Here is a 25,968-nt window from a genome sequence, read left to right on the forward strand (position 1 = left end):
GTCGGCAACCTAATGAGACAGAAGAGCCAAAAGTTGCAATTTATAAAATTTTCCAGTTTTTAAAGAGTCACTAAGAATTTTCGATTTAATATTTTAGTATTTGCTTATATATATTTGATTTTTGATTTAAAATAGGAGCATTGACTTTGGTTTAATAGGAGCATTGACTTTGCATGCCTTTTGAAAGTTTAATCAAAACTGGTTAATAACTTGCTGTTTCAAGCCCGACTCTGGATTCTTACTTCTATGTTGACTTCTAATTTTACTTTTTATTATATTATGTTGATCCGAAGATCGTCAGAATTCCATATGTCAACTTCTGACTTTCTTACTGAGTTTTGATAATGAATTTCTAATTTTTTCGTATGGAACTGGAGAGTCGCAACTTTACATTAAAAGAGCCACAGGTTGCTGACCCCTGTCATAGGTCATTAATAGGCTGAACTACAAAACAAATTTCGTCCACCATAAGAGCTAGTGTTTCAGCTAGAAACTTTCTTCGATTGAAATACTTTAACTTTTCGAATGAAAAACTATTATATTTATTTTCGTTGCATGATATGATAAATTTGAAAAATTTAACAAAAATCAGCAAATAAGTAATTATTAAAATAAAAATAGCGTATTAGTATTTGGTATTTGGAAAGGTTCGTTCTATTTCAAATGAAGCTTTAAATATTCACATAAATAATAATAATAAAACAAAACATTCTCGACTTAATAAGGCTTACATTAATTTAATAAAAATGATTTGTAGATTAAAGGAATATTTTAAATTAAACAAATATTATAAATTAAATAACTTACGTATGATAAAAAATTGCTATGAGCATTTTGAAAGTCATGCAAACGATGATTAAATAACATTTTATAGCGATACTGAATAATCTTGTATCGGTTTTTCATACTTCGAAAATGCTGACTAGAAAATTTGAGCGTCATTGAAAACTTTTATTGTTATTAAATTTCCAAAACTCTTATTCGTAAAAATTATTTCAGTAAATCTCATATTTCAAAAAAGCACTAACCTTCTTAGTTGTAGAATTTTACGAAATGTCTGAAATAAACTTCTTTTTTACTCTCTATCACTAATTTTAAATAGCTAAAAAAAAGCAAACGAGAATAATAACTAGCTATAAATTAGTTCATTACCACAAAAAATGTCTGATCTGTTTTGTTTTAATAAATAAAAATAATTAATAATAAGGAATAACACAACTTTAAGATCAAACAGTTAAAAAAATAAAAAAATAAAACTGCTAATTTTAAGAAAATCGTTTTCTATTTTTAAGCTTCGTTTTTTAATAAAAAAATTTCTATTTAAGGATTTTAAGGATTATAAAATATATTTAAGGATTATAAATTATTGTATAAAAAATAGTTTGTAATTTTAATTTAAGAAAACTGGGAAAATTAATTTTAACTGATTTGTTTCAGAAAATATATAGAGTTTGCCAATTATTTAATGTAATTAGAGAACAGCATCCTTATCTTCGTATCTATCAAATATATATGTTAGAATTGTTAGTTTTTTAAATCGCTTTTTTAATATCCATTTTCTCTTCAGAGATTGCTAAAATTAGACAGCAGAAAACTTGAAATGAAAGTGTAAAATAAGCTAAAAAGCATAAAACTGAATAAGTGCTAATTTTGAGTGATTAATCTAATTTAACTACTATGTATTGAACGGTTTAAAAAACCTAACCGTTAGACTCCTAATCATGAAAAAAAAAACAATTATTATATAACTGATTATCAACTGATTTTTGTTTCAAAATATCGAAATGTAAATTGAATATTACCTTAAAAACAAAAATTTTTATTTCCCCCCTTTTTTATGTAGTTCTATTTGTATGTATTTTTATTAGTTAAAATTAAAATTGTTAAATAGCTTATTAATTAAAAAAAAAAACTTCTGAAGGTTTTATCAAATTTTATGGAAAAAATAAGTTTATTTTTTAAATAATATAGTAATAATCATTGATAAGCATAGGTTGGTTTTCGAATAATGAAAGAGAAACTGTTTTATTAATATTTGATAAATCATATTGTGTAAGAAAATGTGCGAATTTGGCAATTCTGTGAGGTATGTTTTGTTGAAGAATTATATTTAATTTCTTTCACGCCTGTTAACTTAAAATGATACCTAATACAATTATAGAAGTAGTAAGCACTTTATATTGAGAAATTTTGAAAATATTTTCCATTCACATGTAATTTCTTCAATGGAAAATTTTTTTATTACATAAAATAAAGTCATTTCAAATTAAAACGATAAAGAGCAAATTTTATTCCACAATAATACCTGTTTTGAATAAATTGATATAATGCTTAAAACTAGGCACAAAAATAAAGTGCTTAAAATTGAAATTAGATGCAAAATATTATTTTGCATTTCGTTAATGGTTTCTACAGAATCTCAATTCAATTGCTATTTTTTCATTTGCTCAGATTTAATTTCATTGAAGCGAATAATAAAGCACTGCACGGAGAAAAAAATTTATGGTTAAAACTAGCAGAACAAGGTGAAATTTAACGTGCTTCTGGCTCTATGGGAACACCAAAAACACTCGTTTTACTAAAGCGCTTTAGCAATGATTTTGGTAAAATTAACAATTAGATATAGTTTTATAATAAGTTATAAAAATTGGTAAATATAGCAATTTTGTAATTTTATTATGATACCTTGAAGCATTGTATAAAAACCATTTATTCGCTTAAAGGTAGTTTTAAATTTTGTATTTCTTACTAAATGTGTGGCAAAAAGAGTTATAATTTTAAAAACCAAAATTTCCAGTATACCGTTGCCATATGAACGGAACAATTGGGTATAATATGAAAAAACACAACTACTTCGATTTTGTAGGAACAACATATGACGCAATGCTAAACGAATGGAATTTAGTTGTTGTTTATTTAGTTATTGTTATTAGTAGTTGTTGTTATTTGTTTTCGTTGTTGTTGTTTATTTAGTTGTATTTAGTTTCAATAACTTTTCTTTATAATGCAATAAAATCTGGCGAGCAGCTATTTAAACGATCGAACACTTCGTTTGTTTATTTGTGGCTTGAAGTTAGGCTCGCAGAAAATGCCGTTCATGGGTTAAATTTAGTAGGAACAACACAACCTGTGACGTAGGCTATATTATACCCAATTACCAAATGAATGATTTAAATACCGTGTATTTTGGTTTTATTAACCAGAATTGTATTTGCTTTTCTTACCAGAAATGTTTCAATAGCTGAATTTTGTCTTTATTGCAGTTTCGAAAACTTGTGGCGGATATTTTAGAGCCAAACCATGATGATCAGTTTCTTTTAAGATGGTTAAAAGGTAAAATTTTTGATTCATTGTTTTCAATTACAATTCTTGAAATGCGAATTTTAATTTTTGAGATAAGAGCTACAGTACAGATGAATTAGTTTTTCTTAAAAAAATATACTTATTTTTCCTTATAGCAAGGGATTTTGACTTATCCAAAGCACAACGAATGTTTAGAGAGGTAAGTTTATATTTCAGTAATTAGATTTTTGATAAAATTGTGAACTTTAAGGGGGCACAGTTGAGAAAACGAAGAGTAGATTAGAATATTATTGTTAGTTTTTCCTAACTTTTAATTATTGTAATGTAACTTATAATAAAACGCATTTAAGTTTCAAAATTTGAATTTAAAAGTGCTTAATTGAAACCCTTTTTAAAAAGAATATGTACTAACTTAGTAAATAAAACGTATAAGTGTGAATTGTCAGTACCTTTTCTTTGGATATAAACAGGTAGCGTTTTCGACTACCTGCGTCCTGCTGCATAAGGCTTTTAGTCTATCTACGCTTGTTAAAAAAATAATAAATAAATGAAAAATAATAAAATAAATAGAAAAATAATAAAATAAATGAAAAATAATAAAATAAATGAAAAATAATAAAATAAATAAAAAATAATAAAACAAATGAAAAATAATAAAATAAATAAAAAATAATAAAACAAATGAAAAATAATAAAACAAATGAAAAATAATGAAATAAATAAATAAAAAGTAAATAAAGAAATCGGATTTTGTGTTGACGATTTTCTCATAATAATAACATCTAAAAATAAAAATAAGTTTTAAAATTGTCAATGTGAGGTAAATGTTTAAAGATATATTTCAAAATGCTTGAAAAGGGATCTTTTAATTTAAAAAATCTAAATCTAATCTTTCGAATATAAAAAAGATCTTTTGGATACCCCTTGCACACTAGGCCCTGGGCACACTTCTTGAATACCCCATCAAGTCAATAAATTTAAATGGCGTTTTCTTTGATCTGTGATTTTTGTATTTGCAGATACAATAATTTCTTCAACCTTCAAACGAGTCATTTGAAAATTTTAGAACATGTATATAATTAAAGTAATTTTTTCTTTCTTTAAGAAACTTTTACTTTATTTATATAGTTTTTGATCAATCTAAATGTTAAGCTATTTGGTTATTTAATATTTCTTACATTTAGGAGAATATTTGTTCAATAATATGTCGCCATTTGTATTCAAACACCAGCTGAGCATACCAGCTCTTCGTACGCGATGAAAGAAAAGTAAATATAATTAATAAATCGGCATTGATCAAGACTAAGAAATCATGCACAGAACTGAAAGACCTATACCGACACAGTTAGGTTAAAACATTTCTAATTTTTTATTATTTGTTGCCCTTCTTGGCGGCTTTAAGTTATCAGATTAAGTAAAACATGTTTTATGAAATTCATCCCATCAAAATAAAGTTTTATCACATTCGGTATCACTTGGCACAATGCTTATACTACTATCATCAATAATTTTCTCCAGTACTTATCCTTTTCGGTAGACCGCGAAAACCTATTTCCCCAGTTCCTATATTAGATAACTTGGTATCAATATTACTATATTAGATCCTATTATGAAACATCGATTAACATTTTAGCAGTAGTATTTATGACTAAGATTAATGAAGCATCATTAGCATCAATAACAATATAGCAATTTTTTACGGTTTTTATTTAAGAATAAAGTACCTTTTCTCCGTTAATTTAGCTGATAAACCATTACTGATAAGCCTATTTTAAGGCAGAGGGGTGCTTTCCTTGTTTTCCAGTGGCACCATCTATGGCCAAAAACTCGACTTCGACTAAATTTGGTATTATATACTACTAGTACTATCGTTATAGTCGTTGTAATGAGAACCTATTGTACCGATATAAGTGTCTGTTATAGGTTTTAACCGCATAGTAATACGTTTTTACCACACTCAGAAAAGGATAAGTACCCTGATGTCACCATAAAACACATTCATAACATCTAAGGAGCAACCTTTATTTTTTATTTATTGTACAGTGCGTAGGAAGAAAAAAAAAAACGGACTACCTTAATAACTTTCGATCTAATGAGTGGGTGACGTTTTAGGAGCCAATCAAAATAGTTCGAATGGGTGACCTCGAATATGCTAATTAATTAGTGCAGACGATATTTTAAATTACGAAATCAGACAAGAAAACGTACTTCCTCTGAATGACGGATTCGGATTCTGACCCCAGAAATATAGGGGGTAGCCGCAATCTGGTAATTGAAGATTTTCTGCGCACAATTATAAAATTCGTTTGTCCAAAGATAAATCCAGGCAAAAAATAAATTTTAGTAAATATTTATTATTTTTTAATATTTTATTTAATAACAGTCGAAAAAATTTTGCATCAAATTAGTACTAACTCAATCAAATTAGTTTTTAGCAGCATTAATTATTTTCAAATATTAATCAGTTTGAAACAAAAAATACAGTCACATATTTTTTCAGTTAAAACAACACCAGCTAATCCGTTTTAAAACTTGATTTCCACAGAGTCACAAATTTCGCAAGAAGATTGGAGCTGACACCATTCTCACCCCTGCATATGAATTTCCTGACGTAAGTCCATCGTAGAATTCTTAAGTTATTCGAACTAAATAATCTAAATATTTTATGAATGAAAACCATCTGTGTATGATTAAAAAGACTTTAATATGAGAATTAAGTATATGTAAATGAAAACATTGAATAATATGTGAATAACACTGAGTGAATAAAAACTCTTAACGCAATTTTGTTTACCTATTTCGATCAAACAATGTCTTTTAGACGACAATTGCCTGAATTTTTGAGATTACAAATTGTGATTTAAATGTTCATAATAATAGCAATACATTCACAGACACATTGAGACGTATTACTGCGCAGGTAACCTTATTGAATTTCGTTTAAAATTACTATCTGCAATGATCAGTGCTGAAAAACAAAATGGCGGAAAACTAAAGAATATCAAAGTTATGCGTTAACTCATGGATTTCAAATCACAACTGAAATCAAGATTCTCTAATATATTATGTCGTAAATAGTGTTTAATAGTTTTAATTATTTCTGTGACGTGTAATCTAAGTGTTTTTTTTTTTTTTTTTTTGAGGAGTCGCTAAAATTATTGCTATTTTCGCCCTTTGGTTGTATTTAAATCAGCAGGCGGAGCCCACTACGAATTATGATTTTAACATAAAATATAAAGCGTTCTCTCATAAAGTCACTTAAAGGTATTTGACTGAAAAACAAAACAGCTTGCCTGTATATTTGAATATCCTGCATGCATAAACGGACTCAGCCCCTAAAAACACTCTAGTGTGCTTCAGTCGTACACTATTAACGTAAATTTATGTAACTGTACGTTACAGCTTAAGACTCAGCCTTGCAAGTAAAATTTTATGGTAAATGAACATTAAGCTATGCATTTTTTTTAGAGTGCAATACTATTTGTTTTTACCCAAAATATATTTTTAATGAGATATTTAATCAGATAACAAACAGCATGTATAAATTTATTTAAAACAATAGTAAATACAATTTTTAAAAAAAAACTAGTTTTTTTTAAAAAAACGTTTTAATAAAAAGTAATAAAATTTAATTTCGTATTTGAAAAGAATTTAATTATTTTTAAATGCTTTGGGTATGTTATTTCGTTTTCCAGATGTTTTTAACGTTTGTTTCTAGAACTCGTATTCTAAAGAATCTTCTAAAAAATCAAAACAACATTTAACAGGAAAAATATTTATAAAATAATAGTTGAATACAATGAGTTATAAATATTAATGTAACATGTATTCATTCTACAATTTCTCTTGACAGGTGTATAAAAAGTATCCTATTTCCCAGTACCTAGGTTTTGATAACGAAAACAGTGCTGTCCGTCTATTTATGGTTGGAATCCTGGATTATAAAGGTAAACATTAATTTATTAACGCATCAGGAAACATGGCGTATATATTTGTTTATGATTGATTAGAATGGAACTTTTTCTTATATGTCTGGAAATCAAATTAAGTAGTTTTTGTTTCGCAAATATTGAAAGATATTTATATTAGTAATGATTGAGATTTTTGTTACTCTCTGCATATTTTTCTGAAATATTTCTTGAGATATTTGAGAAATAGGTATTTAATTGCTTGTTTCTGTTTTTTATTGATTTTATTGTTTTTTAGGTTACGTACACTCTCTTCCCGTAATAGATCTGATGAAAATTCTAATTTATTTCTTAGAGAATGACTTAAAGATGATGCATGAAAGAAAAAAGGTAAAATAAATAATTTAAAACCAACAAACACTTTTTCAATATTTAGAATATTAATATTATATGACTTAAAATCAACTAAAAAATTTTAACTAAAAATTTTGTTTCATTTAAAAAAATTGAAAAATTTATAAAGCTTTTAAGCGCAATGCCAATAAACTGTGGATTACTAAAAATTAAAAAAAAAAAAGTATATTGTATTAACTACTTTATTTAATGAATGAAAATTGACCAATTAATATAATATTATCTCAACTTATAATGGATGCTGAGAAAAACTACCTTCGAAATGGATTTGATAATGAAAACGACTATACATATTACCGCGGCCCGTTGGTGGGGGGGGGGGGGCGTTGATTGTTCATATTTTAGATTATTTTGATTTATTAATTTAAATTTAATTGTATTTATGCCTTCAAAATAAAATACAGTTACATCAAAAAATAAATATAAAGTGATTTAACATTTTAACTTACAAGAACGTTAAATCAATGAGAACCCTGAGCTTGTTTCTTTGCAATGAGACAATGACACCTGAAGTGTGTTGATTATGTCCAGTTTATTCCGTTGCTTTGTTTCGGTTGCTGTTACTCCAGAAAACCACGCTTCACACAGATAGGTTGTTGGAAATGACAATAGGGATTTAAGTTCTGTGGTGGCAATCTTGGGGTATTCTGCCATGAAATTAATCCAGAATACCGGCAGAGTTGTTGTGTCGAACGTAGTTTTAAGGACGCCGTCATTTGTAATCTCCAGTTGATCTTCTTCATGCACAGACATGCTAGATTCGCCTGATTTTTTTGACAAATGGGTCGCAGATTTACTCCTTACCAGTTTGTGGATCTTTTGTTTTTGGGAAGTAGCTCTCGAATTCTTTTAAAAGCAAAGTCGTGCACAAACTGGGAGAATGAATGTTCAGGCTCAGCGGCCCAGTACCATTTGATCCACGAACCGGTACCGGTGGTTGGGGAACACTAACACTGCTGTAGAACATTGATGGATTAACCAGAAGTAGTTGAATCGTCGAGCTCATGACTAAGTTCTCATATAATTTCTCACTAAAATATTTAGAAATATGTTTGCTTCAGTTATTTACCTTAAAAAAGAATTTAAACGTTAATAAGTGTAAAAAAGTTAAGAAGTATTAAATCTGATAAAGCTGAAATAAGTAACATCAATGGCTTGTTTGGTCTCTTTTTACAAATTCTGGCTTAATGACATCAGGAATTTTGGCCTTTATTTATTATTAAAACTCGAAAACTATTGATCTTTGCTTCTAAAAATAAGTTCAAGTTCATCTTTAATAGTCCAGGTACAAAACCCTATTTAGACGAAATGTGGATAAAAAAAAAGAAAAAGTAGTACAAAACGTGTTAACTAGGATTTAAAATTATTCATATTTTTTACAATATTTACGACTTTCATGTATCGTATGTGTAATTCAAAACAATAATTATTTTATTATACTGCAAATTATTCAGTTCAGTAATCTAAATTATATCTCAGTATACTTAATTGTGGTTTAAGAAGTTCTGTACTTTGGCGACCAGCTTGGTTACCTTTCAAAATTATGTTGTACAACGTATTCACTTATATGATAACCAAGCCAAACGCACAGCAAAATTGTACTTAAATATTCTAATTCTTCAATCCCTCTTCCAATCCTAACAACTTAATTAGTTTTAAACAATATATTAACCAATTTTTTTTACCATCTAGCTGTTGCCCGCAGCTTTGATTTCAATTTAACTATTTTTGAAAGATGTTCGAAATGTTATCGAATTTCATTATGTATTGAATTTAGTAGTTCTTTATGAAGTTGTTGAATTTTGTTAGGTACATAAATAACATTAATAATTCACGAAACATCGCCCACATACACTACCGAATTACAAAGAAACAGAGGACAAAACCATTAAGATTAAAGCTCATGTGTAATGTTTTAATATTAATAATAAAACATTAAATTTATTAAGTTAATGCTGCAATATCTAAGATATAAATGAATTTCAAGAATTGTAGTAATAATTAAAATATGTCCGGAAGCCATTAAATTACACAATTTACCGTAATTATGAGTTCGGGACATTCAACAGTCACGTATTCAGTGTTTATCGTTGTCGATAATAACGACATTATCGAATTGTCGTATCCTAGATTTTAATCGCAAAACATGATATTCAATATGTATCGTGAGAATCCTTTTTTTCCCCTAAAATATTTTTTATGGAGATGTAAAAACAATATCGAACCGTGATAGCTCAGTGGTTAAGACACTGAAATGTCATTGTGAAGAACTGGGGTTCAATCCCCTGTCTCGGCTAGAAGCCCACCCAGCTTCAGATCAATGGGTACAAGCTTGTCTGTGGGGGCATATGCGCATTGCTGACCACGTTGCTACAATTATGCCGTTGATCATGAAATGGTGAAATCTTTACCTCCATGACCTCCTGGCTCAGAAAGGGTTGTAGCGGGAATGCTTTACTATGCTTTAAAATGATTCATGATATAATGCTCATCCATATTACCGAATGACAAAGAGAGCATAGCCACTAAGATTAAAGCTCATGTGTAAATTTTATTAAGTCTATTTTTTATTGTTCCGATATTTCATGAACTATTTTATAAAACTGTTTAAAAATTTATTCTTTTTTTTAGAGTGTTGGAATATTCGAAGAAAAATCTACATTCATTCTAGACTTCAGTGGTTTCTCCCTGAAGCAATTTAATGATAAATCAGGTACAATAGAAATAAATTAACTGACGTTGTAGTAAATAGAATAAAGTTAGTCAATAATTAATTGAAATATATATACTATTTTTCAGTTATAAATGCTGGCATTCAACTGATAACTATGTACCAGGATAACTATCCTGAAACTTTAAAAGCCGCCTATCTTATTAATGGTGAGTTAGAAATATTTCAGATATTAATCTTCATGGTTGTCATTCAATTTATACATTTTGTTACAGGAAACTTGCTTCTATAAGCTGATAGTATGCACGAAGGGTTCGGTACAGTTTAATGATATGTGCTTTTGTTTAGAAACGTTATGTCAGCAATAAGATTTTTCTGTGCATTTTGTTGCTATCTGGTGGAAATACCAGAACCATATATAGCATGTTGTTGTTTCTAATGCCACCTGTCAATCTTAGCAAGTCTGCTTGGTGAAACCAAGCGAATTTTAAGGAAGAGGGTGCGTTTCTTGCTTTTCAGTAGCGCCAACTATAGTCAAGAATATAATTTCAGCCACACATTCACGTCACAGCCCGTTTTAAAAGGCAAACACATTCCTACATCCACAGATCGTAATTTTGATCTGAAACAGAGAACGATCAGTGCCCCCAGAAGTATTGATTTGTTATGGGAACTTGGAGGACTTCGTGACCCAACAGATTTACTACAGTCACTATTTACTTCGGCCAGCAGGGTTCGGCCAGCTCTTCGACATGGGCCCAATGCCCTAACAACCAGGCTATTCAAACAATACAAATGATTAGTTTTATATATAAATGTTGGGTCCGGGATAGCATGGTTAAAAGGGCACTGGACCCATGTCCAAGAGGTAGTGGGTTCAATCTCCATCGGCCAAAGACTGTAATGTGTAGTAAATGATGACCGATGCACGTTAAATTCGTCGGGTCACAAAGTCCTCCAAGTTCCCATAACAAACCAATACCTCTGGGGGTACTGATCCAGGAGCTCCCTTGTCTTCTGGATTAGGATCAAAATTACAAGGATACGGAGTTGAATCGGTAGTCTGTCAACACAGAATTGGGCCGGCTGTTCAACAATGGTCATCAAATAAAAATATATAATACATAAATGTTGAGCCGTGATTGACTTAGGGCAGTGTTTCCCAAAGTGTGGTACGCGTACCCCCAGAAGTACGGGAACTGTTTAGCGGGGGTACGCTCTCTTATGCGAAATATCTTGCAACAAACGAAAATTTCAAAAATTTTATTTAAAAACAAAGCTAGTCATGAAAATGTACGATTACGTATTTTTCTATAGGCTATTTTTTGCAGAGTTAACAGTTAGTTGTGTCAACAGCCATTTGTGATTTTTAACTTTTGTGTAATATTTTCATAGTAAAAAATACATTTATTTTTTATTAGTGGGACACAGCGTTACGAAAAATTTAGAAACGGTACACAAAAGTCATAAGTTTGGGAAACACTGACTTAGGGGATAGAGCGTTTGCCTTAAATGAGGTGACCCGGGTTCGAACCCCAGCGATGGTTGGTCGATACGAATTCCGCATCCTGCTTGCCCCGACCACAGTGCTGACAAAAAATATCCTCAGTGGTAGACGGATCATGGGTTAGAGTCCCCTTGCCGTCAGACTAACAGTGGAAGGTTTTCTTCCCCATGTAACGCAAATGCGGGTTAGTTCCAACAAAAAATTTAGTTTGCTTGCCAGCGTAGAAAATATTTTATTACTTTTTTTAAAATGCTTTTGAGCAAGTACTATAAATTCTGAAAGGCGACTAAAAAAAAAAAATTAAGGTCCTGCGCCCCCCCCCCCTCACCAAAAAAAAGTCATTAGTAATTTCGGTACCTACTAATAACTATATTCCTGACCTTATTTCTTCATATTACTATGAACTTTTTAATTTTTATTAGAATTAGAAAATGTAATTATTTGTATTCTAATGTAATTCATTATTAGACAGTTTTTAAGCAAAGTTGTAGTATTCTGATTTAGTTATCTTTATCTTTCAGTTCCGTCCTACTTCAGTTGGATTTTCAATATATTCAAGCCTTTCTTAAACGCCGTCACATTGAGCAAAATAAAAATCTACAAAACAGGTATATTTATACTTCTCTCAACATAGCTCTCGTTGTAACTGATAAATGTAACTATGAAGTTTTTAAAATTAAAGCTCTGAACCAGAAGAAACAAATATTAACTAAGAAATTATTCTTTAATATCTTCCTTAAGAAAAGAAAATAAAAAAACGAAAATCCAAGTTTGACCATTAAGCAGTGTTGTAAGCAATGCCTGAAAAAATACATTCATTTAATTTCTTGAGTTAGTTATTGAAAACTTTAACTTGAGACTTTTTTTAAAATCTTTTTTTTTATTTTTTATAATGGCGGGCACTTAGGGGTTGTCCCATTGGCTGCAGGAATGCCAGAACTGCTACTCTCTTCTCGTTACCCAGTGGGCACCGGTGGCGAAGCCACGGAGGTGGAGCAGCGTCGCCCACGTCACACAACCCGTTTATAGGGCGGGTCGCATTCACACACAAAGGAGAAAAAGACATAAAACAGAGAGAAAGAAACATCCATGCCCTGAGCAGGATTCGAACCCGCGACTCGGCAGTCAGGCACGCTAACCACTCGGCCGGTTTTTTAAAATCTTAAATTATCCGTAAACGTAATATCTGTATTGCACAGTGCATTTAAATTTTTTCAAAAAAGAAAACTTGAATCGAAAACTTTTTAAAATTAAAAATGCACAATGATTTTAATATAAATCTTAAATAGCATAACATGTGAAAAATGTGTTGTTTTTCAATATATTGAGTGTTATTATTTTGCAGATGAATGGCAAGATGAGTTGTGGAAAATCGTGGATAAGGATTTGGTCCCAGCTTTCTTGGGAGGAAACCGTACTGATCCAGACGGAAATCCTAAATGTACAACCTTGGTAAGTTTCTTTTTTTCTTCAATGAAAAAATAACCTATACTTTAACATCAGCTAAGTCTTATACTGTTATCTTTAATTCCTTGTTCAATAAGCATGTGCATTATTTATTTAATTACGAAATTTTTTTTGTTTTGAAATTTGTCAGACAAGACAAGAATCTTAATTTTTTAAACTGTTATCGGGGGAGGAGGTTAAACAGGGTGCCAGATTTTTCATCAAAAAATAAGCACATTTTAAGCACTCAAAAAATATTTTTAATCACTTCCCCCCAAAAAATCATAACTATAGGATCTGTGCAGTAACAAAAATTAAAAGTTCTTTATTTATAAACATAAAATCACTAAAATTCAAAATTTTTACATAATTATGAATTTTTTGTGATTTAGAACGATAATCGATACGGCAAAGAAAAAATCTCTTCTTAAAAGATAAAAAATTAAGCACTTTTTATAAACGTCAAATAAAAAAAGCACCTTTAAGGGCTTTCAAAAGACGTAAATCAAAAATAAGTACTTTTTAAAAACGCTACGCACCCTGTTAAAGATGTAAAAAACAATATTTATATAAAAGTGCAACAATGAAAAACAATATTTTTTCTCAGTTGACGTTATTGTACTTTATACTAGGACATCTTCTAGATTTGTTAATATTTCCTATTTTTGAGATTTGCAACTTTAGGCGATCCCTAATGATTTAAGTCACATCTGCATTACATAAAACAATGAACACCATAATTTTTTTAAAAGAGTCTCATATTAGAAGTTTTTCCCCAACATTATAAACACAAAAAGTTTCTCACAGCTGTTCCATTACTTTCTGTAGGTCAACTGGGATTCTAAAATTGATACCATATACTACATGAAGGAGAATAACAATCGTGGAGGACCAGACCCCGATATGAAATCTGCAGTTGTGCAACAGAGATCCAGTTTGCAAGTTCCTGTTGACATAGAATCCAAAGGCTCAATCCTAAAATGGGCTTTCAGAACCAAAGAATGTAATATTAAATTTGGACTGTTTTACAGAAAGACCGATAAATCCTTAGAAGAGCTTTTACCAGTTGAAAACGTAGATTGCCAACTGATACCGGAGGAAAATGAATACCTCTGCAAGAAAACTGGAACATGTAAGTATTTTCCCACATCATAATTTTTTTTTCTTTTTTAAAAACTCTAATTGCCTTTTACTTCCTTTACTCCAGCATTGGTTTTAGTAATTGTCTTTAACACTTTTGTTTGAATGGAATAACTGTTCAGCTTCCTAAAATTATAGGTTAAAATTTCCATGATTATTTTTTTAAATTTTTTTTCCTAGACAGGTCAAAACTTAAAGCTAGTTCTTATTTCAATAATTTACTGCTTTTTTTAAAAAAAATCTTTAATTGGATCTGTAGGACAACACAAATAAAATAAGTCTTGGAAATTCTAGCATCACTGTCAACAGTGGAAATTTTTATTTATCCCATTGATGTTTCATATGCAAACTAACTATAAAAATTGTTTTAGAAAATAATAATTATCAACTATAAGAAAAGTCTTAAGTATTAATGAGACATTTATTGCAGGATAAAGGTTTTTATTTTAGGTTATAAAGGTTTTTATTTTAGGTTTAGGTTATAAAGGTTTTTTATTTAGATTTTTTCAAAAACTTTCTTCACTGCTTTTAAATCAATTTTTGTGAATGATATTTAAATTTCTTTGAACATTTTCAAACAAATCTAAAGAATATTATTAATGTAAAGACGATTTTCATCACTACATAAATCTTGGTTTTGATTAAAAAAATTTAGACTTTAATGACGAAAAAAACTATTTCTCCAAATATCTAAAAAAAAAAATAATAATAATTACCAAAATTGATTAAATTCTCGAAGTTAATTTCAGTAATTGGTTAAAAGTTAAATTGACAGGATTTTAAAACAAAATTTATTTTCCACTGGCTCTAAAATCTCATGTTTCATAGGTACATTAAATATGTTCTTAATTTATCATACCAGATAAATTAATTTCAATTTTACTTTCAGATGTACTTTACTTTGATAACTCATACAGTTGGCTCACAGCCAAACAGCTCTATTATAAAGTGGAAGTCGAAGCACCTCAAATAATTCAGACCCAATAGTAATGGATCTCCATATGAAATACTTTATTTATCGAATCTGTATATTAACTGTAAATTCATCATTCAGTTTTAGTTTCATTCTGTGTAATTTTATGTTATTTACAATTCATCTGTATGCATCTCTTTCTACATAATAAAAGACTGGCTCTGGTTTGTGCATTTACGCTAGAAAAACTTTATGTAGCATGTTCAATACACATACATTTCATCTCAAAACATAACACACAATAGCTTTTGGATCTCTTTTCAATACCAAAAAAAGGAGCATCTTTAGTTGAATATGAGCTTCCTAGAAATCTTGACTGACCACTGTAACAAGTTGCAAACAGTTGAATTTTCAGATCTATTTTTCTAACTGCACATTGGTAGTTCAGCAAAAAGGGAAGTAACTTGAATTTATAAAATTTAAAATCTGGATTATCTTAAACCCCAAATAATTTCTATAACTCTATAAAGCCATTGGTTTTTGAAATCTAAAAGGTTTTTCTATACGTAAAGAATCCTATCGACTGGTTCTTGATTGTTATGACCAGAGAATAAACTTTTTAATTTAACACCTTAGTATGAAGGCAGATTGAACAGTCTGCCAAGTGACGCAAGTTCAAGATAGATAACTCTTGGCTAGCCTCGACTGGTGTTGGCTGCATAGTTATACAGTCTAGCCAGTCACCATGTTAATCAGTAAATCCGCTCATTGTAAACTGCGTTCAGGCTTTTGGTCTTTAAATGCAAATATCCCGAGAATTCAGACAGCTTGTCGAAGTATATGGTAGTGTAATGAATGATGGAAATGTGTGTAAATGATGCAGGCTTTTTTTCAACAGCCTATTGTCATGAATAGGAAATACTGGACCATCCACCATATAGCCTAAACTTAGCACCATCAGATTTGTAACTACTGTAGGGAACTGATTATCCGGAACGATCGGGACCATCGCTATTCCGGATAATTGATTTTTCCGGTTTTCTGAATCGCTACAAAAAAAAAAAAAAACATTTTTTTTTTTTAAGTTAAACCCAACTGAAAAAAAATAATAATATTTGGAAATAATCTTGAAAAAAAACGAAGTAATACACTAATGATTATTTCCAAAATGATGGTAAGGTAAACATCTTTTAAAAAAGAAAGAAAAATCCTAAAATCTTATGAGGAAAAAAACATTTTTTTTAATAAAAATGGAGGGAAAATTTATCAAATTTCGTTCCGGTTTACTGATTTCCGGATAACGGGTTCTGTACTGTAAGTTAAGGAATTTCTAAATAAATGTTCATATTTCAGTTTTGCGATACAATTTACTTTCATAAGTAAAGTCCTTCTTATTCCATTACAAAAGGGTTCCTACTTAAAATATAATTCCTGCATATATAGCATATTAAGATTTCTATCTACTTATTCAACTAATAAAGCCAGAAGGAAAAAAGAAATTTCAAGCAATTGTGAATTGATTGGGTGAGGCTAGAGAAGTATTGTTGCTTCGACGAAAATGCTGGATTATAAATGAAAAAGTCAAGCACATGATTCGCAATTCGTTTTTATTTCATATTCATAAAAATGCAAGTACTTTTTCAACAATTGAATGCATGTCAAGATATATCTCCATTCCAATGTCGCAAATAGTTCATGATGACATAAAACAATGAGTGAAACTGTACAGTCTTGAAGATAAAGTAAGATAAACAGTATAAAAAAAGATCAAAAGAGATTGATGTTTGGATACATATCAATTCCCTTAATTAACCCAAAGCAGTCTCAAACATACTTTGTATTCACTAAAGAAACATATGAAGCAAGACAAATAACATTGAAAACAAATATTGATTGTAAAAACCAAATCATTAAGTCAAAAAAACACAAATTATTTTTGAAACATTTCATTTTTTTAAAAAAAATTCATAATAAAAGTCAAGTGTTTGTGTACTTTTTATGCTTACTCTCTTTACAATGGCATCACAGATTAGATAGAAGTTTGACTATGTGTGCAAAGTCATTATTAATATTAAAACATAGAAGCTCCTACTGTTTTATACTGAACACAAGAATTGCATTGGTTATTAAATTTCATATAGAAATGAAATACTTAAATATGAATAGAAGAGAGATGTAAGCGAACCCGAGTGTTTAAAAAAAGTGCTCTTTTCCACTGGAATTTTCATAAACACAAGACAAATGTGCATCGATTATAGAAGACGAAAAGTTAATGGATCAAAATCACAAGGATAAAAACATGCAGTGTTTCCAGAATTCTTTGATTAGCACACACTGCACAGTTATCCAAGAAAATATCACAGCTAAAAACAAATACTAAAATGGTTTTTCTTTTTAATACTTTATTCAAACTTAATCATATGTCGTGTCTTAATCAAGAAAAATCTATAATTTGAAAAATATGTAAAAAAAAAAAAATTATTGATATTGAGATAAAAAGATGACAAAAAAATTGGTGGGCTTTTGGGGCTAGAAAATGCCGATTTTGATCCAGTTTTCATCTTATATTTTTACAATCTGATTAATAATGAGCTTGTTAAGCACATTTGCAGCAGATAGTCATTATTCAAACAGATAAGGCATAAATTTATTTACAGGTAACCTTAAATCCATGAAGAATATTGACATATCTACTGTGGTTCGCCTGAACTAGACACATACACAAAATATTAATGTTTACGTCAAAAGATTAAAGGTTTGGGATTTTCCCATGGAAACTCTTCACGGCCAAAATGTCCATAAGCACTTGTCTTGAGATAGATCGGTTTCTTTAAGTCAAGCTCTCTAAAAAATATTTAAAAAAATCTTAATTTCAATATAAAATTTTTTAAATACAAAATCCATTAATTGTTACTATTTATTTTGTTACGATCCGTAACTCACAAGAATTTGAAAATATTTTGAAGCATTGAGAGATTTTAATTTGCTTTTCAAACAAATACGTGTTACAAATATATTTCTGAAGCTCAAAGTATGTACAATTTTTAAAGGAAATTAACATAACATTAAAAAAATAAATAAATGGCTAAACTAAGATGACATATGTTGAAGTATTTGACAGCCAGCAGTTAATGTACTTAAATACATTACAAGGTTGCAACAGAAAAAAAATGTGCAAAATAGTTGCCTAAATACGAAAAAATTTTCAGTAATGTTACTAAAATTTTATTAAATGACTTAATTGTCATAGATCATGATCCACTTAGTCAAGTTGGGGGCAAATATGATACTTTTTTAAATAAACGTTAAGTGTTCCAGCACTAAATTTTAATGTAATAAAATGTCAGACAAAAAAATAAAAACATTTTGCCTCAAAAATCTTCCCGTTTTATCAATAACTGATTTAGAAAATATATATATATATAGTGTGGAAAGTGATTACTCAAATTCTAAATTCACGCATCGTAATATTTTATTAGAAATTAGACTGTTTAAAATCATGCAACTTTGTAGCAAGGCGATTGAGAAACAAAATAGACTTACAATGGAATCTGTGCAAGTTGAGAACATTAATTTTTCAAATTTTTTTAAAGAGAATTTATTGTGCTCCCCGCAGTCTGCAGGTTGTCATTCTAATTTACAAGGTTCCCACTTTTTTAAAAAAGCAAAAATTAAGCACTTTCAAGGAATTTTTCTTGAAAAAATTAAGGAACTTTTTTGAAGAATTCAGGACCTTAATAATAGAATGATTGTTTATCATCGAATAAATGAATAAAAACCGGGTTATTCTAAAAAGATGGGCAAAATTTTAGGAAGAGATAGTACACACCCAATCAAACAATTTTTATCAAAGAATGCATAGTCGAAAACAAAAAGGCAAAACCGCTAGAGGGAGTCAAAGTTTATATTCTTATATGAGGCAAAACACACAAAGAACGATGAAGTTAAGTGATAAAAGCAAACTTAATGGCACGTGATTACAATAAGTGTTCAGTTCAAAACAGTGGCCGGGAGCGGCTATGCACGCAGTACAACGGCGAAGAAAAGATAGGTTAACATTCTGAAACGCACCAGGCATATCACGAACTATCCCTGCAGCGGCCGAAAGCTTGGTGACAAGTAACGCAGCGCAGTAACTCGCAATAGGAATGGAGCTTTCACGTTTGCACCAAACAACTTCCCAAATGCACCAGTACCTTAGCGTTTTGTTTTTGACCAGGCATTCTGATAAAAATTGTTTGCTTGGGTGTGTACTATCACTTCCTAAAATTTTGCTCATCTTTTTAGAATCACCCTGTATACATAACTAGTGACAAAGCTAATTACTTAACTTTCTTAAAAAAATTAAATAAAAAACTAATAAAAAACAATTTTATTGTAATGCAGGTTACTGATAAAATTTTATTATTTAACAGGGCTCGCCAAAGTAGGTCCAGACAATTTTTGCAAACCCAGGTTCGGCTTTTTTAAAAAACATTTTCAGATTGTTAAGGATTAACAACATCTAAGAAACTTATCTGTATTTCCTTTTTAATAATTTCATTGAAATTGAATTGTAAAATTAGGTGCAGAAATTAAAATTTGCAATTTTTTTCATATATTAAAAAAAGAGTAAATAAAGAAATTTATTAAAGAAATATATTAATGAAAGAACCAATATATTAATAAAAGGGCATGCTTTCTTCTCCTTGCTTGTCTCTCTAAAATGCTTTAGTCTCAGTGCATGGTCTAATTCTAGGTGATAGAATAACGACTTTTTGTTTTAAAACATTGAACTGAAAAATTGTTCCTATCAACTATAGTGATGCTGAAAAATTAAGCACTTTTAAAAACCTTGTACCAAAGTTAAGTACTATTAATGGCCTTTATTTTCCAAAATAAAAGTTAAGCAGTTTCTAAGTACCTTGGGAACCCTGATTTATGCTTAAAACATGGTTAGGATTACAGAAAAGTCTCCCCATAGGCCCCTTTTCCTGAAAATAGATGCTTTTCAATACTCTTCAGGCAAAAAAAGCTGCCATAGTCGCCTCAGGCCGAAAATAGTTGCAAACAGTCGCATTTTAGCTGCCAGTGGCAACCCTGACATTATGATTTATTTTAATTAAAGCTCTAAGAAAGAAAGAAAGAAAAAAAACTGATTAAAAATTACGAATCTTGTATGCAATGGTTATTTACAAGGTTCAAAAGGTTCTTAAAGTTATAGGTTTATTAAATAATTTAAGGTTTGGCCACAAAATGCAAATTTTTTGTATTCAAATTGCATTTTTTAAAAAATATTATCCTTGACTTTTAGGTTCTTTTTCTGACCCGTAGTTTCTGATGCAGCTTTATAAACGCAATAAGAGCCACTCACTAATTTAACAGAGAAAAAGCTAACTTTTAAGGCATAATAGACATAAAATAAATGAAAATGTAATAATTTATTTAAAAAAAAAGGCCACATACTTGATGATCATGCCAGGCCTCAAATCAAAATTCTTCATAACAATTTCTAACAACTCTTTTTGAGTTTTCTCTGAAGTTCCATATGATAAAACAGTTATTGATAAGGGTTCAGCAATTCCAATAGCATAAGAGAGCTGAAAAATTGAACATCATGAACTACATATTTTGAATAACAAAAGAGTTAAAGCTGCAAACCAAAGAATTGTGATAGGGAATTTATTTCATAAATTGGTTTAGATTTTATACACTACTGTATAATGGATAATTAAAAAATAAAATTAGGGCAGAAATAGCTAGAACACAATATTAGAATTATTTCCCTTTTACACTTGGCTACATTGAGACTTATGCGAAAATTTAATATTTTCACCCTTCTCGCGAAGAAATGAATAGGTTTTATAAAGCAGGGTTTGGGTTTTACCAAGACATGATAAAAACTAGATATTTATCAGTAAAAACCATGGGAAAAACATGGTAAATACTATTAACCCATGTTTATGGTCAGGGATGATTGTGAAACAAAATTTTTTAAAACTAATATTTATTATTAAATTACTTACTTATGAAGATTATCACAACTTTATAGTAACTAATTTAAGGAAATACTTAACCTACCAAGGAAAAAAAAATCACATGAATGTGAATCGTGCCATTGGATTTTAAAAATGCAAAAATACACATTGAGATATTAAATTTCTAAATCATAACACTGAATCAGGATGCATAATTTTTAGCTCGTGTGAATACAAATCTCAATGAGTAGTTAAATTTCGTAAAAATAAGGATGTTTGATACCACAATTGCATGAATAAGAATCACAACATTGAAACGAGTGAATATGAATCTTGGCAATCAATTTCAAATTTGCAAGAATATGAATTGAGATGCAAGCTTTTTAAATTACATGAATATGAAAATTTATGCTTGATTTTAAAAAATCAGATCTGCAGAATAATCCTATTCTCTGCTTCAAGTTATTAGACCAGGAAGAATGATATGAGAACCCGGAATATCATCTTCATATCTTGATAGGTAGTGATTTTTAAAAAATATTTATAACTGAGAGGATTTCTTTATTTTTAGATGATGCACTATTATTTCTACATTAAAAATTATTGGATAATGAGCACATAACTAAACCATTGGACTAGTGATCTGTAAGCTATCTTCTAAATATTAATTGTATAATTAGCATTTTCAAAACTAGGCGTGACAAAAATTTTCTCTTAAAAAATTAGGAAATTGATAAATGCATAAGATTACCAATAAGAAAATAACGATAAATCGAACTTTAAAATCTTACTTACGAATTATTACACTATATATTATTGTAAGCCACACCTTTATTGATACAGCATATACATACTTATAAGTGTCTAATAAACTAAATTGAATTTAAAAAAAAACATTGTGTATTAGTATTTAAAATTTGATTTCACTGGAACTGTACTGGATTTTTACAAAGTTTAACCTTCAATATGTTAATCAGTTTAAGTTACCAGATCAAACACAAAAACACACCATCCAAACAAAATGCTTTCTTTCGCAATGGAATCAAATTATAGTTTAGTCGAGTAGGCCTCGTTCACTAATATAAATTTCATTCTTTCCGTATTCTGCCATATCTCAGAAGAAATCATAATTTTTAAAATATGTGTTGCCTTCAATTGCATTATAGAAGTATACCCAGAAGCAGAAAGTGCCTAAAACTGTGACGTACGTTGCAGAACAAACGAAGTCCTGCAGAACAATTTGTATCTTGAATAAAACCATTTGTTGTTTCCCTGGAATGATGTTGCTTTAGAAGAGGAACATTTGACACCCTGCACAAATTTCAACACATTTATCAGTGATCTCCCTTTATTTTAATGTTCTGTTCTTGATATCACAGGTATTTTATTACTAATTCATCATCGTCATTAACAAAATTTTGTACTTCAAAACTGATTGAAAAAGTAACAAATCAAGAATGTTTGCTTGCTTTAAAAAATAATGTAGTGTATCTATGTATGATTCTGTATTTTAATAAATGAAAATATAGTATTTTAATGCAACATTGACTCTTTTTAGCTGTGAAATGCTTGCAGAACATTTGTATAAATTAATAAGTCCTGTTGCAGAACATTTGAAAATATTCTGCCTATGGGGAAGCATATTCGTATCTACATATGAGTCTTTCGGTATTCTTACATTTAAATGACTCTGTATCATGCTTGTCAACTTTCTTAATCACTTACCCTGAGTTCTTGTTAGATTCTTTTGCAACATATCTCAGTAGCGTATGGATTACAGAAGAAAATTACGTGATTTATAATAAATTGAAAAATGGTATTATCTTGGCATTATTCCTTGTGTTGGTATCTGCCTTTTAACTATTGCAGGATTTTGTAGGGTTATTCAGCACTGCTATATTGATTGTTAGTTTATTCCATCCCAATGAAGAATAGGTATTCAGCTGGTGATAATATGCATCGATAATATATTGGACAAAAAGATTACAAATAGAGTCAACTCGGAATAAGCATGATTTTAACGCAGAGGTAGTCTTCATGAAGGAAAACCAATTAAAAAGTTATAATTCTATAAGCTAAAATACTACCTAAAGGGTTTTAATAAATAGTACTTTAAATATTTAAAACTCACATTATACTTAAAATAATTTACCCAATTTTTAAAGAGTATAATAACATTTTGTATATCTTATACTGTGTTAAAATATACAATAAAATTTAAAAATATATATATATATATATTTATTTAGGGTAAATATTATTTAATTATTTTTAAGAAGTTATACTATGCAAAATAGGGGACGGAGGAAAAAAAAATTATTCTCAAAAACTTCTAGAACACAAACTCTTAAAAGGATCACATATTGTACTTTAATGTTTAGAATATTTTAACAATGTTCTAAATTATTGTTAAATAGTGCTTTAAGTGTAGGCCTCTTTTGATGATGCTCAAAAGAAATGGAAGAAACAATGAAAATCATTTCTGACAATGTAAAAGCTATGGGAAAAAACAGGTTTTTTCCAAGACCGTAATAACTATAGTAAAAAGGATAAATACCATGCCAACCCTAATAACAGTAAAAAATATTCATCAGGTGATGTAAAAATTTTAACATTCTGATTTTATTTTCTCAATAGTCGAAACTAAATTTTTTTTCATAAAGCTTTTTTTTCATCCAACTCTATATCGAAACGAAAGCTACCCCCCTTATCATTTAAATAAATGAACAAAATTTTTCGTCAGTTAACTCTTCCGGAAATGTTATGCATTTCTAAGGGGAAAATATAGAGAGGGAACGAATGCCCAGTAAAATCGTATTTTACTACCTTTCATTGGTGCCTTTTGCACATTTATATTTTTCCTCCCATTGTTTAAAGCTTTTCATACATACACCATCCAACAAACCATTTATGAGCACTAAGTTTTTGGCATTTTTTATAATTTCTCAAGAAACATTTAGGGTACATATATGTTAAAGGTATTTAGATTATGGGATTTTTTACACTTATCTATAAAGTTAAAAAATTTTCAAAGATTTGATGGACTGGCAATAAATTATGAGCATAAAAAAGTGTTTTTGAACACACAATATCGGAAAAAGTAGCAATAAACTTATAATTTGCCTAATCGCTTCGGTTACCACATGCAATAAATGTTATCAATGTTTATTATACCCGAGCACGTGAGCTGTAAGCTTATCCCTTTGTTCATCGATTAATGTTACGATTGCAAAAGCTCATTTCCTACTTATACTTTTCTTACTGGCATTATAGCAGATCAATAAAAAATGTGAACTTTGCAGCATTTATTTCAATAAGCTTTTCCTTCCTTTTAGTAATAAATGACTCATAATTTATTTTTCAACAAAGGGAAGACATCTTGCAGCATTCGAAATCATTGGTGGTCCACTAAATGTTCCAACCCTAGACCACTGTGAAATAAGAATCACTGGCATGTAGGACCACCACCAACCATAGTCATTGACAATGCTCCAGATGAGTCAAGATTTTTATTTTGATATTAAATAGTATTTAAATTCTTGGTCATTTTTAGAATAAATAGAGTTAGTACAGAGCAAACTTATATAAGGTTATAAACCTGAGAGATAATCCACTAGAAAAAAAATACTAAAGATACTTATTTTAAGAAAATTAATATTATTGGATATTTATCTATTTTGCAAAGATGGTAACACCTGATAATAACATCTGAAACTGACTTAAAACAGAACTCTGTGCCAACTAAAAAAATACTGGACAATATTGATTAAAAATATGAGGTAAAAACAAAGAATTACCTGAACAAGACAACGTCTGCAGAGACCAGCTTTTACTAATGACTTGGCAACCCATCTAGCAGCATAAGCAGCAGATCTATCAACTTTAGTGGGATCTTTGCCAGAAAATGCACCACCACCATGTGCACCCCAACCGCCATATGTATCTACGATGATTTTTCGACCAGTAAGGCCAGCATCACCCTAAAAACACAAAGGAAAAGAGAAAGCATAAGTAATACTTCGGCATATTTTTCTTAATTTAAATACAAACTCTGTACAGCAAAGTTCCTTTCTCAAACCTGATTTGCTCTCTAAAGAGACTGCGGCTTTGAGGAGAACTAATCCAGAGTAAAAGCCTGGGGCCGTCTGCTACTATGGTAACAAGGGAGAGCACATTTCTAATGGGGGTCCAAGATTAAGACAAAACTGCTCACCCATATACGAAGCAGTTTTTTCTTGTAACCATAGTACCCACCACGTCGCGACACGAGTGTCAGGAGGAGCACTCCTAAAAGCTGCACTTTTTAAACTACAATTAGTAGCAACACTTAATGTAAAAAGCTACTAAAAATAATATTTAAAAGCGTTTCTAGAAATAAAACTTAACAGTTGGGCTGAAAAGTTCGTAGGCCGACACATTGATGGGGCTACTATTATTAAAAACATATGATTTTTAGTTAGTTCTAACCTTCGAAAGACACATGTATAAATTTGACAGCTGTCGGACTAACAGTTTGTGAGATATAGTATTTTTAGTGAAGCAACTTTTGTTAGTTTAAAAACAATGGATAAAAAGGAATTTCGCGTGTTTATAAAGCATTGCTTTCTAGTGAAAAAAATACTCTTGAAGCCAAGGCTTGGCTTGAGAAACATTATTCGAACTCTGAACCAGGAAAATCAACCATTGAGAAGTGGTTTGCTAAGTTTAAA

General features: G+C 29.7%; 2 protein-coding genes across 5 annotated transcripts in view; one reads left to right on the top strand and one right to left on the bottom strand.

The window, feature by feature from the left end:
• LOC107443450 (SEC14-like protein 2) overlaps positions 1-15,539 on the top strand; it is a 51,688-nt gene extending 36,149 nt beyond the window's left edge. For all 4 annotated transcript variants that reach the window (XM_043040812.3, XM_087159455.1, XM_043040813.2 and 1 more), the window contains exons 3-13: positions 3,264-3,333; positions 3,459-3,502; positions 5,849-5,914; positions 7,157-7,250; positions 7,510-7,601; positions 10,257-10,338; positions 10,425-10,505; positions 12,325-12,411; positions 13,149-13,255; positions 14,078-14,381; positions 15,279-15,539. In XM_043040812.3, coding sequence (XP_042896746.1) covers positions 3,264-3,333; positions 3,459-3,502; positions 5,849-5,914; positions 7,157-7,250; positions 7,510-7,601; positions 10,257-10,338; positions 10,425-10,505; positions 12,325-12,411; positions 13,149-13,255; positions 14,078-14,381; positions 15,279-15,376 — 1,125 coding nt within the window. In that variant the 3' untranslated portion in view covers positions 15,377-15,539. The remainder of the gene's footprint in view (positions 1-3,263; positions 3,334-3,458; positions 3,503-5,848; positions 5,915-7,156; positions 7,251-7,509; positions 7,602-10,256; positions 10,339-10,424; positions 10,506-12,324; positions 12,412-13,148; positions 13,256-14,077; positions 14,382-15,278) is intronic.
• A 1,353-nt stretch (positions 15,540-16,892) lies between these two features.
• The window catches only part of LOC107443451 (S-adenosylmethionine synthase), a 31,781-nt gene continuing 22,705 nt past the window's right edge, over positions 16,893-25,968 (bottom strand). The window contains exons 7-9 of the mRNA XM_016057310.4: positions 25,057-25,239; positions 20,748-20,881; positions 16,893-18,146 (exon numbers count right to left, since the gene is read on the bottom strand). Coding sequence (XP_015912796.1) covers positions 18,044-18,146; positions 20,748-20,881; positions 25,057-25,239 — 420 coding nt within the window. The 3' untranslated portion in view covers positions 16,893-18,043. The remainder of the gene's footprint in view (positions 18,147-20,747; positions 20,882-25,056; positions 25,240-25,968) is intronic.

The sequence above is a fragment of the Parasteatoda tepidariorum genome, chromosome 3 (genome assembly GCF_982258835.1).
Source record: "Parasteatoda tepidariorum strain Cologne lab strain chromosome 3, Ptep-v5.0, whole genome shotgun sequence".
Lineage (NCBI taxonomy): Eukaryota > Metazoa > Arthropoda > Arachnida > Araneae > Theridiidae > Parasteatoda > Parasteatoda tepidariorum.